At 41.8% G+C, this 19,650-nt stretch overlaps 1 protein-coding gene across 2 annotated transcripts in view; it reads right to left on the reverse strand.

Annotated features, from left to right (window-relative positions):
• The window catches only part of LOC115257165 (hemicentin-1), a 499,013-nt gene that overhangs the window by 24,077 nt on the left and 455,286 nt on the right, over positions 1 to 19,650 (reverse strand). For both annotated transcript variants that reach the window (XM_062846043.1, XM_062846044.1), the window contains one exon: positions 7,790 to 7,931. In XM_062846043.1, the coding sequence (XP_062702027.1) occupies positions 7,790 to 7,931 (142 nt within the window). The remainder of the gene's footprint in view (positions 1 to 7,789; positions 7,932 to 19,650) is intronic.

Below are 19,650 nucleotides of genomic sequence, written 5' to 3' on the forward strand. Positions count from 1 at the left end.
TAATTGGAAATCGAGGCCATGGTAAAATTGAAAACATAATTCTGTTGAATTGAAACGAAACTCAGTCTGCACAAAATTAGTGGCGTTGTGTATTTAAATTGACCCTCAAAATAGTAATTTTCACCGCAAGCCGCCGTTCAGTGTATTTAAATTGACCCTCAAAATAGTAATTTTCAACGCAAGCCGCCGTTCAGTGTATGCACCGTAATTTCGCGGGAAATTCATCACTTTTCGTAGTTTTTGACGTTCAAGTTTTTAATAATTAACGATGTTATCAAACATAAAGCTTTAAATCAAGTACGACAATGTAACGAATGTATGCTGTTGCCTTAAAATTGAGTGAGAACTTCTAAGAAGTGCACCTTCATGCATAAATGAGAATTTTTACATCCATTCAAAATGTATCGCAAGTACGATTCTACTACAACATGCTATTAGTGAGCTTTTTTCGCTCTATGAAGAAAGCATGACAACGAACTAGCATACAACTCCCAGTTGCACAGCCGAAAAGCTGCGGCGAGACCAAAACCCGCGCTCCTCAGCACGATGCGTCTAAGAGCTTGGTAACAATAACCGCACGACCACGGAGCTGCACTTTCACTATCTATTTAAAGTTTAATCTAATTCCCGTCATACTAAGAACAGACCGGTGAGTCGATAAGGAGAGCGTCCAACACAGCTCTGGTCCTCACAAGTTCCTACCTCATTCTTCCACGGGTCAAGCGATGACTAAGACCGCCAGCTAAGAGTTGTGTGCTTAGTTGGTGGTGCAGTATGTGCACTGTTGTCCTTCTGCCTTCAGCTAGATAGAGGAGATACATACCGAGCGTATATTTACCAAGTAGGTGTGGCTCAAACAGCGTCTGTTCTGGCATCCAGCAACTGAGTATGAAATGCTCCTCCACCGGAAGCTATATCTAAGGTAGCATCCCCACAATGATGGATTTGGGACCTTAGACCAACAGCCTACTATTCTCGAAACCCAACAACCGTTACAGAAACCGAAAATGAAAGATTACGAACTGATTTAACGGCAACGACTTTTACTGCGAAACAACGGACAAGAATTGGAACTTTGAATGTATTAACCCAAGCCCAGCAGGGTAAACTGGCACAACTGGTCAATGAGGAATGCCGTATAAAGCTTGAGATCCTAGGACTGATCAAAGTCTGTTGGCCGAACTTTGGAGAACACAGATTGACGTCGGGCCAAACTCTGCTATACTCTCACCTACGAGGTGAACACGCTCCTCACCACCGTGGAATTGGTTTCCTGCTCAGCGCTCACGCCCACGCTGGGAACCTGTTAATGAGAGGATAATTGTAGCTAGATTCAGAACACGGGTTTGAGGCCTTACCATGATTCAAAGTTACGCGCCTACCGATGCTGCAGAATTGCAAGACAAAGAGAACTTTTACAGTCAACTCAATGCTGTTGTGGATAAGATTCAAAAAGGTGATATCAAGATCCTCATGGGCGACTTCAACGCGAAGGTTGATTCCGACAACTTGGACTATGAGTACTTCATGGGACGCCATGGTCTCAGAGAAATGAGCAAAACGCTGAGCTGTTTGCAGAGTTTTGTGGCAACAATGATATGGTGATGGGGGGGATCGCTCTTTCCTCATCGACCAGTGCACGAAGTAACATGGGTTTCCCGTGATGGCGTCACGGAAAACCAAATCGACCACATCTGCATCAAGGAGACGGAGCATTCTTGATGTACGGACGGAACAAACGTAGCGTCGACATTTCGTCTGACCATCATCTTCTAATAGGCGCGATCTGGCTGCGCATTGCGAGGATCCATCGACAGGAGGAGAAGATCGGGCGCCGGTTCAACATACGCCGCTTGGAAGATGCTGCAGTGAAAAGGTCCTTCGTCGAAGAGCTACAGAACCACACGGCGGATGTTCCGAAAGGTGGAAGCTATCAATGGAGCACCATCAAGAACGCTTTCATCGCCACCGGCGAGAAAAATATGGGTAAGCTACGCACCCAGAGAAAGCAGTGGATTACAGATAACACCTGGAAGAAGGTAGAGAAACGAAAGCGTCAAAACGAGCGAAAACACGAGGAGCCAAAGCCGTAGCATGTCAGCGCTGTACGGCTCTCGAGAAGGAAATGAAGCAATCAATTAGGCGGAACAAAAGAGCGCGGGCGGACTCTCTAGCTGACGAAGGTGAGAAAGCCGCAAATACCGGTAACATTCGTCTCCTCTACGATGTCTCATGTCACGTTAGTGGGACTAAGATCAATACTACTATGTCCGTGAAAGACACATCCGGATAGCCATTGATCGACCCGGCTGACCAGGTAAAACGCACTTTGGAAACCTTTTTTAAGTTTCGGCGACAGCTCCAACACCTCAGCATGATTTGCCAAGAGTTCGACGCATTCCACGTGTCCACACCGAAGCTCCATCATTGCAGGGCACAGAAACAGCCACCCGTAGCATGAAATTGAACAGGGCCCCAGGGGTCGATCGTCTACCAGCTGAGATGCTCAAAGCGACCCCGTAGTATCTGCACATCTGATGCATCAATTATTCTGCAAAACATATGGGAAACCGCGACATTTCCGGTCGACTGGATGTAAGGCGTCTTGGTAAAGGTGCCACATAAGGGTGACCTAACTGTATGTGATGATTGGCGGGGTATCGTGTTGCTGTATATCGTTCTCAAAGTCCTCTGCAAAGTGATCATGAACCGATTACAGGAGAAGATTGACGCAACTCTCCGACGGCAGCAAGCACGATTCCGTGTCGAACAATCCTGTGTAGATAAAATTGACACGCTCCGCAGCAAAACAATGAATTCCAAAAATCTCTCAACCTATAATGTCCATTGATTACGAAAAAGCTTTCGACCGTCGCAATCATGAAAAAATGTGAAGAGCAAAGAAAATCATCGGCCTCATTGAAGCACAGTACAGGGCATTTTCGTGCAGAGTACTGCACAACGGTATCTTGTTCGATCCCATCCGGGTCGTTGCTGGAGTGCGGCGAGGATGTATCCTATCACCGCTACTGTTCCTCATCGTAATCAACGAGATCCTGGTAGGTAGGATTGATCGTGCACCAAATCGTGGGTTTCTGCGGCAGCCCATTACCATGCAGCACCTAAATGACTTCGAGCTGACTGATGACATTGCTCTTTTAGCTCAACGGCGCTCTGATATGCAGAGCAAGCTCGATGATCTTGCCGATCGCTCCTCAATTGGCAGGTCTCACCATCAACGTCAACAAGCCCAAATCGTTGTATGTAAACACGGTCAACCCTTCTCCAGCTTTATGGTAGCTGGGCGAGCTGTGGGAAATGCTGAAAGCTTCTAATATCTTGGTAGCCAAATGGCGACCGATGGCAGCACCAAGATAGGAGCACGGAGCAAGAAAGAGACGGATGCTTTGGCGATTTAAAGATATGTATGGAAAAAAACAACCACATTAGTCGATGCACCAAAATCCGAATTTTACACTCGAACTCAAAGTCGAACGTGAAATTTGTGCTGCTGTACGCCAGTGAAGCCTGGTGTGTATCAGTGGAGAACACTCAACGGCTACAGATCTTCATCAATAGATGTCTACGATATATAATTCGCGCTTGGTGACCTGACAATTAGATCTCCAACGTGGAGCTCCATCGTCGATGTCATCAAAAGCCTATAGTGACAGAAATTCGAGAGCGAAAGTGAAGGTGGATATGTCACACTCTATGGAGGGCCGGAAACGCAATCTGCAAGCAAGCATAAGATTGAAATCCAGCAGAACATTGCAGTAGAGGTAGGCCCAGAGGCTCATGGGGGCGCAGTGCTCGTTTGTTTCTCTACGATGCGGAATTCGATATGAAAAAGTGAAAAAAGTGCACTTTGCCTATGCTGCGCCATTAAAAATTTTGGCGGAGTCACGTTTTTCATAGGGTTCTCATTCCTGCCACCAGATGCGGAGGGATCGTTAGCTTCCGTTGGATTTGTTTATAGTTAAATCCAACGGAAGCTAACGATACCTCCGCATCTGGTGGCAGGAATGAGAACCCTATGAAAAACGTGGCTCCGCCAAAATTTCACATGGTGCAGCATAGGCAAACTGCACTTTTTTCACTTTTTCATATCGAATTCCGCATCGTAGAGAAACAAACGAGCACTTTTTGGAAAGAAAATTTAATTCTCTTTCAGGTGCGCTTAGACCCGGTAGGTACTTCGAACAACTTATGTGAATAATTTGAAGAGCTCTTACTATGCCTCCGGCGGGCAATCTTCCGGTTTTTTTGTTAGCTGGTCAATCCGGTGTCTGTCGCCGTGGGCATCGAGATTGATGATAATAGAAGCCATTACCAATGGAAAATAGCAACCACCAAGGCAAAATATGAGTTAATTTTGAAAACGAAAAATTGAATTTTTGATGTAAACGCCGCATGTAGCGCTGCCTTCGAACGAATTCGTTCGCCGATTGGACAGTTTCAGAAATACAAGAGTGAGTTATCTAGTACCTAAAAATCTTTGATCCTACTTAGGCGAAGATATCTGTAAACAAACATTTTACCAACAGAAAAAACATGAATGTAACAGATTTTGCTGCATTCTGCACCAGTGAAAACCAACTTTTGAGTGCCACAGAGCTTTTATGGATATTAATTGAAGGTTGGTTCAACAAGTGAATCTGGCCGTTCTAAGCATATCTGTACCATGTTGTTTTTCTACGCATACTGTCCCACTGCTCTAACTTAAGTTCTATCTTGAAATCGATGTCTGAAAGATGCTTAACGTTATCATGGAATATTCATTTGTGATGCAAAATCGAAAAACTATCAAATTAACTTCAAATGGCAACACGGGACAGATATGCTTAGAAGGGCAGTGAAGTGAAAATTGAACGGTGATGAAGAGCAATTTCACTAGCTGCTGCTTTGGTGTGGGTGCCTTCGTCAAACGCAAAACGAAGAACATTGTGAAGTCGTAAATCGAGTGCAACGGCATCAACATTTAGGTTGAGTCTATTCTTACAAATTGCTTTTATTGCATGATAGTCTCTTACAGTTTTCTGAAAACAATACAATTTAATATTTGTGAACATATTGCTGCAACAATAATTTATTTAAACTCTCTAGTAGACTCTGAGTTTCACTTTATAAATATAAAATCTGCAAAAAGTGGTAAACATGTTAATCACAATTTCGCAGTTCGCAGATCAGAAAATCAAATCAATGTACTATCGCACAGCCCTACAGGTATCCATATCGTAGCGCTGAAAAACTACAGCCCAAATGCTTCGATACCAGTGCATTTGGACAAACTCGCAAAAGCGTGTGAATAGCAGTGTCCATTTGTGAAGTGCATCACTACGTGAACTCGGGCGGGCCGGCATTGTATCTTTGGCCTGACCAGCATTATAAAGCCTTTTATTGCCTCCCAAAGCTACCCTAAGCTGAACATGAGTGCCCGAAACCTCTGCTGCTCGACCGGTGAATGGTGGCGGTCGCAGACATCCAGAAAAGCTAGCTTGAGTCTTCCTGGGCCAACCGAGCAACTGTGGCGTGATGTTGCTGTTATGCAAGTATGATAAATTGTATTATTATACTTTGTGTACATTTCCTCCGTTTATCGTTGGCTGGTGAAATATAGCATCGACAGTGGAAGAGAAAGAAGAGGTTTACATTTTCCCCGTTGAGCTTTCCCTTTGAAAATGTCTATTCTGTTTGCAACGCAAGATAGAATACAGCATTGGCGAAGAACGACAGACGAGTGGTGCTCCCGTGCAGGAAAAGCAATGTATCAGAATGTATGATGGGAATCGGAACAAATTAGTACTGCTCGGAAAATTTATACTTATGAAAGGATGTAGTTTGCTTCCGGGAATTTTCAGACCAGAACAAGTTCCGGTCTGGGCATCGATATGGATCGACAAGGGCGCCGAAGTCATGTACGGATCAGCAGCACCACCATGGCGTATTCTCTCTCTCACTGCACTGCTCTGTGCTGTTGTTGTTTGACGATGGTACGAGAGCAACGCCATAACTAAAAACAGGTTTCATATTCACCTCCGCAGGGTTAATATACAAGCGGGAAGACAATCAAGATGAACCGAGGTAAATATCTACACGTGTCGTGCAGAACAACACAGTCGTCTAAGGGATTGATGCAATGCAGCACCTTTCAATGGGGATCCTTGGTTTTCTAAGTGTTGTCTGTATATGAACGGTTAGTCAAAAACAATATTTGAACATTGACTACAAACATATGAATATGCGATAGAATCTATTAAGATTAGTGTTTAATGATCATTATTCTTTCATATCAATTTCATAAGTTTATATAGTTAAACATCTTCTTACTCAAACATATGCTTCTCAACTAAAAATTATTTGAACACTTGAATAGTTGTATGATTTGGGTAAAAATACCTATAAATCCACAGTTGCAGGAGAAAACACATAATATTTACCCACATTGTTTTATTGAAGAAATTAAGAAAAATATATATGGTGAATTGTAGAAGAAATCATAGATTTTGGTGTAATAGCCAATAAGGCAGACTTAGCAGTCTCAGCGAATTTTCAGCATTATTGTCGTTGGGGTTGATAGTGGTTACAAGGATGTGAAAGTGTCAAAACAGAATCAAAAATAACTTAATACGAATTGCAAAAATCATTTTTTTTTTAAATCCAGATTTAAAACTTAATGGAAATTCACTTTAAGATAGGTCGATTTTTTGTATCTCAAACTCGTTTCCAAAATATGTATGTTGCTGGTAACTAGCACCTAGGCCTCCAGTTAGCCTAGTGGTTGAGGCTATGGATCGCCAATCCGGAGGGTTCGATTTCCGTTCCGGTCGGGAAAATTTTCTCAACTCCCTGGGCATAGTGTATCATTGTACTTGCCTCACAATATACAAAATCATGCAATGGCAGGCAAAGAAAGTCCCTCAATTAATAACTGTTGAAGTTCTCAAAAAACAATAAGTTGAAGCGAGGCAGGCCAAGTCCCCGTGAGGACGGTGAGCCATATAGAAGAAGAAGAAGAAGAAGAAGAAGTAGCGCCAAACTTGACCGGAATTGCATTTACATGGTATGTTATCAATGCGAACCAAATTATATATCATTGATCCATTCTAGACCTTTTGAAGGGGTGACAATGTGCCATGAAAATTGGCATTGAAAGCTCAATTAAAAATTTATGAACTCCAATGCTGCATTATCTAAAAGCACCCGTATCATTTATTCATTTGTTTCTACCAAAGTTATTGAAGAATCAATGTGTATGTATTTTTGACCCATATACAACTTTCAACCACGGATTAAATCCAAAGCATTGTAGATAAGTGATGTTTAAAAGCACGTCGTCTGCATTACGATGAATCAGGAAAAGTGCAAGATATGTAGGTATACTCGGAACTACTATTGCAATAAAAGAAAATATGCTCAAATTTTGCAACCCCACCGATTCAACCAACCAGTTAATGTAAATTAAAACCCAGCAAGACCATCACTCTCTCGAGACTATTTAAATGAAGCGAGGAAAACCACTCATCTATCACTGACGGAGATCTGGCGTGGTGGCGAACGACGAATGAAATACTGGCCATGTCACGGCAGATATCATCAACAACAGCCACTGTGTCCTTCTTTCACTCACTCACTCACGTGCAAGCACACATAGCTAAACATATACACCGACGGTATCCCCACACGACCCGTGCAAGCGCAGGTGTTTCGAAATCCTCTGACCGGCGAACGGTGTGTGGTGTGGAAATACATCAGCACGATTTGTATGGTGGAACCGAAATCTACTCACCAGTATACTTGGCCACTCCCTTGAAGGTGATATCATCTACTATCACCGGTTCGGAACGACCTTTTGCATTTGCCGCAAACAGGATGATACGGTACGAGGTGCCCGGCTCTAGATTATCTAAGAAAAATTGCACCGGAGGATGCTGGAAGAGAAAAGGCGAGAAACAGAATGATAAAAATGTTTAGTATAGTGGTTGAAGTCAACCATGTCAAAGCTATTGTGAGATGGGCCATTGGCGTAGCCAGATGGGTACAGCTGGGGAGTTTGGGATTGTTTCAACCGAATAGAGCAAGTCTGGTTCAAACAGCTGAAAGGTGGAAATTATGTAAAAATTATGTAAGGTTGAATTAACAAAAGCTCAAAATTGAATAAGTAGAAATACAAACCCCAGATGGAATGCAAAATTCCAGTTGGAATGCCGCATTCCGTATGGAATACCACATTCAAGTTGGAAGCCCAGAACCCTGATATGTTAAAGGATTATACATAGGTATGTTCCCAAATTTCAGATATTGTATCGCATTTCAGACATGATCTTGAATTCCAGATAACATTCTAGGCCATGTCTGAAAAAAAAATCAGATAGGATCCAAGTTTCTGGATGAAATCACACAATGAGTTCCCAGATTCTAGATAAAATACCGACTTGTAGATGAAATTCCTTACTCCATAGTTGATCCAAATACATATCTCTGATCTTTACCAGCTCTTACCTGACGTCGATAGATGACATAAACCACTAGCTGGAAGTTGCGTGCTATTTGAAATCCTCGATGCCTCAATGTCAACACGATCTCTACCTTGGAACGAGCACCCACCAGTGCACTAGCTTCGCATAGTCTGCCTAATAGCTAGCAAAAGTGTGCAGAGATCTCATACCGATGATAATAGAGCGGAGCGAAATGAGGTCTACAAGGCGGCTTTACCAGCACTGAACAAGAAAACTAAGAAGCGTAAGCAGATGTGCTTCGATGATCTCTGCAAGCCAGCCAACACGAATTTCTGGGACAATGCCTACTTGAACGGTTTATCGGTACCCTACCCTGGACTACTGACCCTAGACGCTTCACAGGATCGTGGAAACACTGTTCCCAAGCCACCAACCACGAGCATTGGCTCCTGCCTCTACGGCCAAACCGGTCAAAGTCAGGTTGCCCCAGTGACAAACAAGAAAATCATCACAATAGCAAAGTCAGTCAAGGTGAGCAAGGAACCGGCTCCGGAAGGAATTCTGACCATAATCATTGATTCGACCATTAGGCTCGACGTTTATTTTCTTCTAAAGGATGGAGGGATCATCTGCTCAATAGAGTGGGGTTAAGGACCGTCTTCTACAACAAAAGTAAATGCCAAGATTACTCACTCAGCAATATTCCAATGGTCGTCAAATCCTTCGTTTCTTCGGAACCGTCAAGAAAGCATTGCTTCAGAGAGGGGCTAGTGCACGTCGCACGCTCAAGGTTAGTTGCGTAGTCAACAACAACAAACATCGATGACTCGCTTAGAAGAGTCCTTTCGCCTAGGAAGGCAGACAGAGTCAATACCACGTCTGCTTCCAACTGATACCGCGTGCACATCGATTCGATCTTCTCATAAGTAAGGCCCTACAAGCCAGCACACAGCAGGGTGTGCCGACATGGGACCTCAACCTGCCTCGAACTTGCCAGGGGCCCTTTTCAACTGCGGGCTCGGATCCAACCCAGAAGACCGACGCCACGACATCAACGCTGTCAGGAGGTTCTTCCCGCGGCCACTTAATTGCTGTAAGGGTTCTCCCTCCAGTATGCCGAATATTCAACGCTGACAATCTACATGATCGATTGCTTCGTAAAATGGTGCAGTGACCAATTATTGACTTGAGTGTGAACAAATGCAATGTTATAACATTCCACTACAAGAAAAACCCTATCCTCAACGAGTATACGGTGAACAATCAATGCCTCACGGTGTGTCTGGTAGAACAAATTTATTACAAAAAAATGGGCATCGCTAATTTTTACGCTACGTGAAAGTTGACGCAACCAGCTTTCATTCAAGCCCAACATCGAAATATTCCATCGGGGGAACTTTTTCATACAAAAATTGGGTATGTTTGTTAAGTAGAAATAGGGATTAATTAGGAACCGTGCATTTTGTATGGGGAAAAACAGTATTCTGAAAAAGTTGTTCGGGATCCCTCGGTGGATTTTTTTGAGGGTCCCTGCAAATGAAAGCTGAAAGCCTCTATTTTTGAATAGCGGAAAATTTGACGATGCCTATTTTTTGTTATAAACTTTTCCCATACACACGCCGTGGCCTAGCTCGCGTCAATAATGTCCGTGATCTAGGAATAACTGTCGATGAAGGTCTGACGTATAAACTGCATTATTCTGACGTGATTACGAAAGCCAATAGGCAATTCGGTTTCATGTTTAAGATAGCAGACGGGTTTAAAGATCCGCTTTGCCTTAAGATCTTGTACTGATCGATCTTAGAGTTTGGCTCAGTCATTTGGTGCCCATACCACCATCTAGAAGAAGTTTGTACGTTACGCCTTTTTGAATCCGACAAAATGTGGCTGACTCAAGGAGGCTTTCCCCTTCATAATCCATTCCATTAAGATCCTCTGACCAGATGATTCCAGATTAAATAATTCTACGTTCTAATGTTGCACATCGTTTTTATTTATCCCTTGTAAAAGGCCCAATACACGGGACCGAATCTTCGGGCTATGCCAAACTACCCGTTTCAATGCGCATAGACTGAAAACGCCACAGAAATAAATAAATAAAATCAGTTCCACTTCTTCGATCGATTCACTGCAGACCTCTAGCGTAATGTGTTCAGTGAAGCCGATGATGGCCACTCCTATCTGGAACATTAACCTCAACACCTCGTCGTACATAATATATCATAACGCCGGACCCAGGATGGAAACTTGAGGGTCTACCTTGGGGTCTCCTAAGGTTATGTGAAAGCACTTCCTAACCTCTGTGCCGTAAACTAGTTCTCGATTCTAGGAGTAACTTCCGAGAATCTTAAGATTGTACTGGTACCCGGGTATCCCCAGACGCAGGAGCGCATCGACAATAGCCGCCCTACTAGCGCTATTCAACACGTTCCTTACATCTAAAGTCACTACTGCACAATAGCGAATCCCCTTCCTATAACGCTAAAGCACTGTCTCGGCTATCCTTGTAACTAACGGGATAGCCTCTACCGTCGACCTCCCCTTCCGGAAGCAAAACAGGTTGCTCGAGACACCATTTACAACCTTAGAGTGCCTCAACACTCCTTTGAGGATGATCTTGTCGAGCACCTTCCCCGCCGAGTCGATCAAGCATTTTGGTATATATGCCAACGGGTCTCCGTGTGGTGTCCCCGCCTTTGGCAATAGAATCAGACTCTGATGCTTCCAAACTTCTGGGAAAACTCCCTTTTCCAGACATTTCTGCATAGCAGACCTATGGACACACGCAACCTGAGATTGGCAGATTCTAATACAGTTGGGTATGAAACATATACAAATATTGTATTAGGGCCTTGCAAATACAAAAATTGGTAGGTGGCAGTATACCAAAAATTGTATTGGCTTCCTAGAATCTGGAAAAGGAAAATTTCGCATGTGTGCGTGTGCTCTGTCGCACTGGTTTCTTATTATTTGTTCTATTTTTAGACTGATCATGGCAGCAGCGGCGGCATCAAATACCAATACATGTTTAAAAAGAAATACGGGCGGCGGCGGGAATCGAACCGAGGCACCGTAATGGTGATTCACAGTACCCTGCGTTCTAACCAGCACGACTACAACTGCACATGGATAGACAAGAGGCTGAAAGCCATCATCATCAACACAAACGTGGCTTGGTGATGGAAGTGATACAGCCGCCACACTGCACAATGGGTCCAGAGCCGTATTTGCGAAGACAAAACTGTTTAAGCTTCAGCTTTAAGTTTTAAGACACATATTATGTTTTAGAAAGTTTATTTTCAATTGTTGACCCGATTCCCTATTATTGTTATGTTAGGGTGGTTCGTCTGGTTAAACTGATTCAAAAATCTGCTTTCTAATAATTTTATGTGCGATGCCATGATGGATGGTGATGGATCGTTTAATTAGAAATTCCACCAATAAACGGCAAATTTTAAATTTCATATATCTCAGGACTCTCACCACTTAGAAAGTTGGTGTCTTCGACAACGTTGTTAAGGCTTACAGTTATAATGGTCCACTAGGCGGCGCTAGTTACACATTTGCTAAATCATTCAAATGATTGATATTTTTTCGTGAAGTAATCAGCAAGCTGTAAGTTTGTTTTCTTTGAACGTGTCTAAGTCAAGTCAAAGGTTTTTCAAAGAGCTATGTATTAGTCATAATTGTGCAATGTCGCATTTCATTCGGTTCACTTGATCCAGAGATATAGCAATTAAACGAAGAACACTCAAATATGAACTACTTTATTAGAGTTGCTCCAATTCTATGTAAAGTTATCCAATCGAGCCCAAATTTGTACCGTTTATAGCTTACTAGTTGTGCAACTGGCACGAAAAATTTGAGAATATTTGGTGCATTTTTGAAAAAGTTTCAGCTTGCTGAATATATTTGAAATAATAAATAAAAGTTGCATGCTTCAATTAATTCGTAACTATCGCCGCCTACTGACAGAACCTTGAACCAATCAGCTAATCAACTGAGCGGCCGTAACCAATCTAACAACATCGCCGAAGACATCAAATTTCTATGTGATCTGAGTCCTGAGATATATGGAATATAATATTTGTTTGCTCACTAGCGCTGCCTTGTGGTGGAATTTTGAATCAAACGGCTCATCATTTGTTAGTTCTTGACCAGCCAAATAATATTGCCGAAGACACCAACTCTCTAAGTAACCAGGATGATGAGATATGTGGTATAAACATTTCATCAGTGTTACGTCTGTTTGTCTCTGGTATGACAGATATCACAGACAGCAAGACGTAGCACTGGCGAAATTTCCGTACCGTACATCTTAGCACCATGATTACTTAAATATTCGGTATACTTGGCAAAGTTGTTAGGCCAGCCAAGGTTTTACTGGTGATGGGCCGTTTGATTCAAAATTCTCCCGACTAGAAAATTGTAACAAAATATAACATAATCCTAACAAATCATGATATTTCTATCTCAATGTGATATAATCATGTTCAACATCCTTGGTGTTTTCAAAATATTATAACTCAATTATATCACATTATGTTATAAATGTTGTTTCATAACTTATTTTATTATAATTTAGTTTTGAATCTTCGACATTTGGGAAATAATGTAACAAAATTATATCAAATTATGATAGAAACCAGTAATCCAGAGGCTAAAATTCATATCACATTTTGTTATAATTTCGATATGATTATAACAAAATAGGATATAATCTTGATTGGACCAGTGTACTTTTTGTTACAATTTTAGTTATTTTAACATCATCCTGCACCTAGTTTATAACATAATAAGTTAGAGAAAAATATTATAACATCATAACACAATATGATATAAACTTGATATAATTTTCTAGTCGGGCTACCACTAGGTAGCGCTGACGATAAATTAATTATTATATTCCATATATCTCAGAACTCTGATTACTTAGAAAACTGGTTTCTTCGGCAATGTTGTTTGGTTTATTAAGGCGTTTCAGTTGATTAGCTGATTGGTTCAGGATTCTGCCAGTAGACGGCGCTAGTTGCAAATTAGAAGAAGCATGTATCTTTTACTTATTATCAGCAACCTGTAACTTTCTATAATATGTAGGGAATATTCTCAAATTTTATCTGCTAGTTGCACAACTAATTAGCTATAAATGGTACAAATTTGAGCTCGATTGGATAGTTTTACATGAAGTTGGAGCGACTCTAGTAAAATGTTTCATATTTGAGTGTTCTTCGTTAAAGTGCTATATCTCTGGATTAAGTGAACCGAATGAAATGAAATTTTGCACATTTATGACTAATATATAGCTCTTTGAAAAACCTTTGACTTGACTTAAATATGTTCAAAGAAAACTAAATTACAGCTTTTTGATTGCTTTACGAAAAAAAAACATTCATTTCCATAATTTTGCAAATGTGTAACTTGCGCTTCCTTGTGCCAAAATTGTGTGGACCATTAACTGTAAGCCCTTGACCTACCAAACAACATTGTCAAAGACACCAACTTTGTAAGTGACCAGAATTCTGAGATATATTAAATTTAAAATTTGCTTGACCTCTAGCACCGCCTAGTGGTATATACAAAAGCATGCTAAATATTGCCTAAAACATTTTTAGCAAGTTGTATCCTTTTATAAAGTCCACCAAAACTATTTTGATTACTTGTTCCTCAACGAGTTTGATTTAATTGGTGCAAATTTGGGCTTGATTGATTATTCAACTTTACACGAAATTAGAGCCCTTCTATCTATATCTAGTTTTTGACTTCCGTTTATCAAATCACTGTACCTTAGGACTAAGCGAACCGAATTAAATTAAATTTTGAAAGTTTATGACTAATGTATTGGTCTTCATGTATCGTTGGACTCGACTAAAATATGACCAAAGGCAAAAAAAGTTGCAATTTATTGAAAACTTTTCGAAAAGTTGTAATGATTCGAATGTTTTATCCAAGGGCTGAGAGTCTCTTTAATAAAGACAAATTAATCAAATCAATCGAATGTTTTGTTTTTGTAAATTTGCTATAAACATTCTGATATTGTATAGAGAATAATTAATCAGCAGATTTTTGGATAAGCCACACTTGATTGACCGTAATCATTTCACAATAATGAAAAAAAAAGAAATGGCAGAACTTGGCAGAAACATTTTTGTCTTCGTAAATACGACTCTAGACCCATTGTGCACTGAAAAGCCCGCATCCAGCAGGTTGCTGTTTGCAAGTGGAAAATTCCATGTAGACAATAGGACGCGAAGCTCAGCAGCGAAGCGAAAGTTATTTTTAGACGCAACCCGGTTCAACTTCTCAGGTTTGAATGGAGGTGTTTGTGTGTAGTGGTATGGAAGCTATGGAATCGTGTAGCGCATCTTAATACAACGAATGGATTATCACATTTTCTGTACGTTTTTAATACATAAATTGGTAGAAAAGGCATATCTCAATTTTTGGTAGCTTTTCTTGTTTTGCGTGCACGGATGCTAACTCATCTGATAAAGTGTCTAATGAAATGTAATAATAGCAGACTATGGAGACTATGCTATAGCTACTTTTAATGTCAACTTCGGAACTCCATCCAGACTTGAGGACTTACCCACGCTAAGGGGCTTTGTAATCCCCGCAAGTTACTCATCAGTGACTCTTTCTGCATCACCAGCCCCACCTGTCCTACGAAAGAAGGCCAATGACTAGGATCATGACGCGGAAAAAAACCCTCGATGATCCCCTCTAACTTCGCTAGAGACTGCGCTGTAGGGATCATTACATCTCTCGTCTTGGCCATCTGACAGAGACTCTCAAAGCAGGCCTTGCCCGTATCTCAGTCTGCAGCGCCATCTTAGAAACGACGAACGCTTCGTTTCGCTCTTCCTCAGTTCGTGTTCGCTGTATCCGCCGCCGACCCCGTAAGCAGGCGCGGTGCAGGCTCGCAATCGCTTGAGTCCACCAGTAAGCCTCTTATTTCTAAGGTGGGCTTGCCTAGACGTGGTCGTATCGAACGCACGCGACCAACTCGTTACCGCTTAAACCAAGTAGGTTTCGCTCACGGTAGAGCGTCTCCTTAAATACCTCGTCGTTGAAGTAGGATGTCTACCATCTACGAGGTCTTGGGCTTGGCCTCTTTTCTTATCCGCTGGTTGATGTTGATGTAGCCGATATTGTACCGAGCCGCCAGAGAACCCTCCAGTCACCTACTTGTCAGGTAAGGACTACAAATTAATTATGAAAAGATCCTGGATCGACCGGGAATCAAACCCGTTTTCCTCAGCAAGGTCAGAGAGTTTGAGAGCTTCTATCTCGTAACCCTTTATACTATTGCCTTTTGCGTTTTATACTCGTTCGATGGTTACGTCAAAAGAAAAGTGATACTAATAGCACTTCCAAGAAGTGATTAAAACTGGAAGAATTCAGTAGACATTGCATATTGTAAAAACCACTGGACAAATTGCCTAAAAATATTGTAAATAGATTCTACAGTGCTGGACCATGTGAAGCCTAGCGAGAAATAATGACAGTCAGCATTGGAGCCGAACTGTCTCGGTCCTTCGTAAAGACCCATCATTTATTCGTTCAATCTTTATGTTTGTCCAAACTGACGAAGTAATAAAATACTCCATTTACTGTAACGTCAAATGTATAACCGACAGCATTATTATCGATTGCAGATGCACCCTCCTTCCTGACGCCGATGGTTCGTGAACCGGGAAAACCGACCGAAACGGGATGAACTGTGGCGGCAGCCACGGGTTGGGTGTGAAGAGGCAGATGAGCATGATAATAATAACAGTTTCCGGGAATGGGTAATGCAGTTGGAACAATTGAAAACAACAAGGAAACTCGTTATTCCGAGCATGAAGCACACCAGGAAGAGTTGCTGCATCTCGAATGAAAGCAACAGCGTCAATAACAGAGAGTATGAACTTTATTGTGGAAAAATACACCGGAGTGGGTTGTGATACTAGTTGGTCCAACCAACAGGCTTCGTGACCGTGGGTGGCGGGAGTAGTGAAATGGTGCTGCTACATTGTGGGAAATTTCATCTAGTGTTTCTTTTTTTTCAGCGCTTTCTTCGAGCCAACGTTGAATTGCAGTACACTGTTGAAGAGGACCCGAGTGGTAACTAATGGAAGCGAAAGCATCACAATTAGACCCCGCTGATCGTTGACGAGATGCGACGGGCTACAAAAAATAATTGTTGGAAGAAATAAAATTTAAGCTCTAAGTGACATTGGCGTCTGTGATGGGGATCTGTTGAAAGACGTTTGGTTTGATAGAAATGAGGAATTGAATTAAGCTCAAAAAGTCAAACTGGTTTAAAACGGTTTCTTCAAACGGAATAATAAACTATGCGCATTACAAAGTACATTGAAGCTAGTTTAAATTCATGATTTTTTGTTTCAAATATTATAAGTCGTACAAGGTATATCGGTGTATCGAAATAGTGCACACCGTTAATTGTGTGAGACAACGCGCCCGATACGTGTTTTGATTAAACAATAACGTCTTTGTTACGCGATTTCTTTTTACACGGCCTCGTAAATGAAAACTCCATACAATTTTTTTCATCGTCTTATTTTTGCATGATTCGTCGAGAAATGGTGAGACTTTTTACGCGGTTTTATAAATTTTGAACTGAGTTTTCTTACGCGGTACGTATCTCCCGCGTATAAAAACCTGACAGTTCTGTTCAATCAATACACACTTAGGATGCTTTAGGCGATCTTAAATTGGAAGGTGAGGCGATGGTAAGGTGACCTTATTGGAATACCTGAGAATCCAAGGATTTACTGTGGTATAGAGCATTGGATCTACAACCAATTGCCCTAAAACCCTCTAAAATCTCTCGAAACAACTTAAAACGCCTCTAAAACCTCCCTTAAAACGCCGTAACCTTCACCTAAACTCTCCAGAAGACCGCTGAAAACCTTTGAAACCCCATAAAACCCCCTGGAACGCCTTGAAACCTAATTGAGACCCCCAAGAACTTTCTTTCAACTCATCAAAACTCCCTGATACCGGTAAGAATTTCCTTCTAACTCCTCAAAACACCCTGGAAACTCCGGGAAGTTCGCCGAATCCTCTCAAAACCTCCGAGATCTCCTAAAATCACGGAATCGCCTTGGAACGCCTCTTACACAGCGAAACAAAAATTAACTATTGTTCTGTCTCAAGAGCAAGCCTTTGTGTCTCCGACGGATTTTTGGCCGCTGAATCCGAATCCGGGCTCATATTTGCTCCAGCACGTCATAGTTTTGAGCTATAACTCAATTAAAAAATATGCGCAAAATATGCGATTTTGGGCATTTTTGACTGCATTAATGGCTTGCATAGTTGGATATATTTATTTAAGCAATCAAAGGATCAATTGGTTAATTACCATCTAAATTAACGACTCATGCAAAATATTTCGTTTTACCAAATCAAATTTGATACATTTAAGTATTTTACGTTAGTAAGTAAGCTTGCATGCAACTTTTGGAGGGTGACTTGTATGGGAAATATCGTACCTTACACAAATCGCTTAAAACTATAAAATTCCAATTTGTAAACAAAAAAATTTGCATGAATCGTTAATTTAGATGTTAATAGAACAATTTACCCTTTGATTGCTGAAAAAAATATTTCCAAGCTTAATGGCTTGCAGTCAAAAAAGCACAAATTCGCATATTTTGCTCTTGAGACAAAAAAAAATGTTGCGCTGTGTTATTCACTTTAAAACTCCCTAGACTTGGAGCTCTCAGAAATGTACTGGAATACATTGAAACGTCTTTACATCTGTATGGAATCCCCGGAAACGTTCCTGGAACTTCCCGATACCCCGGGAACATCCTTGCAGCCTCGTGCATCCCGGCATTGGCCACCTGCCGGATGCTGGGATTCTCGACGCACATTGTTGTCAGCCTTCAGTTAGTATCCGAGGTAGACGAAGTTTTCCACCACCTTGAAGGTGTCTCCATCTATCTTGATGTTACTACCTAGACAAATCCGGTCAAGTTCGGTTTCGCTTACTAGCATGTACTATGTTGTTGACGCATTCACTTCCATCCTGATCTTTGCTGCTTCGCGATTTAGGCGAGTGTATAGCTCTGCCACCGTTCCAAATATTCTGACGATAATGTCCATGTCGTCCGCGAAGCACATATACTGACCGGAGTTTGTGAAAATCGAAACCCGGCTGTTGAGCTTGGCTCGTCGCATTCCACCTTCCAGTAGACATGAGAGTGTCACCGGCGAGATTCAAATGAGCTGTATAGTTTACCCAAAATCTTTACGCAGTATTGCAGCTATTTTCGTCCAAGATTTTCCATAGCTCTGTGCTGTCGATACGGTTGTATACCGCTTTGAAGTCAATGAACAGGTGATGCGTTATTATCTGAATTTCACAATATTTCTGGAGGATTTGCCGTACGGTGAAGATCTGGTCCGCTATCGACCGACCATCGATGAAGCCGGCTTGATAACTTCGTAAGTTGCTTCCTCCAGGCGGTTTTGTTTTCTTCCAAAAGATGTGCTTCTGTTTGTATTTCACGTTCTGCCGGGTTCATTGCTGCAGATGTGTTTTCATATCCAAAATCTCTTAGCGCTCCTCGTCAACCATTGCTCCATCGATTCCTTTCCATATACTCGGTGCTCTCGGCTGCGTCGTTGACGGCTGTTTCTACTGCTGTCATCTAGATGGGCCACATCAAGATCACAAGCTGTCTATTCTTGCATCGTTAACTGGAGATTCTGCGCGTATGTTGCGGTGGCATCCAGTTGCTTTAGTAGCTCTAGGTTGTATCGAAGCGGTCGCTGGTACCGCACAATGTAGAAGACGGAACATTTTGTGGTGATCTCCAGGTGAAACGTTAGGGGGAAAGTGTATGAAAAAGGAGGCCATGTATGGTCATGTTTTTGAAGGCTTTGTGGCTTAGGCAGCGATTGTACTCGCGTTCGCACTGCGCGTTAATTGCGTCTTTGTCATCATCAATGCTTCCCGCCCGCTTTTATGAGCCGCCCTCTTGGAGAACAGGCGCTCAGATTTGCTGAAGCAACCCTAGCAGGTAGGGATAGGATTTGCTGGGCAGACTTTACCGTGCCCGAAACGCTTTTACATCCCACTGAAAATCTTCTGGAAATTTCCTGAAGTTCCATGAAACTCCCAGTGACTCCAGCTGAAGCCTTTTGGAATGGTTTGAAATGCTTTGCAATTCGTATAAAA

This window comes from Aedes albopictus, chromosome 1 (genome assembly GCF_035046485.1).
Source record: "Aedes albopictus strain Foshan chromosome 1, AalbF5, whole genome shotgun sequence".
In the NCBI taxonomy this organism is placed as follows: Eukaryota; Metazoa; Arthropoda; class Insecta; order Diptera; family Culicidae; genus Aedes; species Aedes albopictus.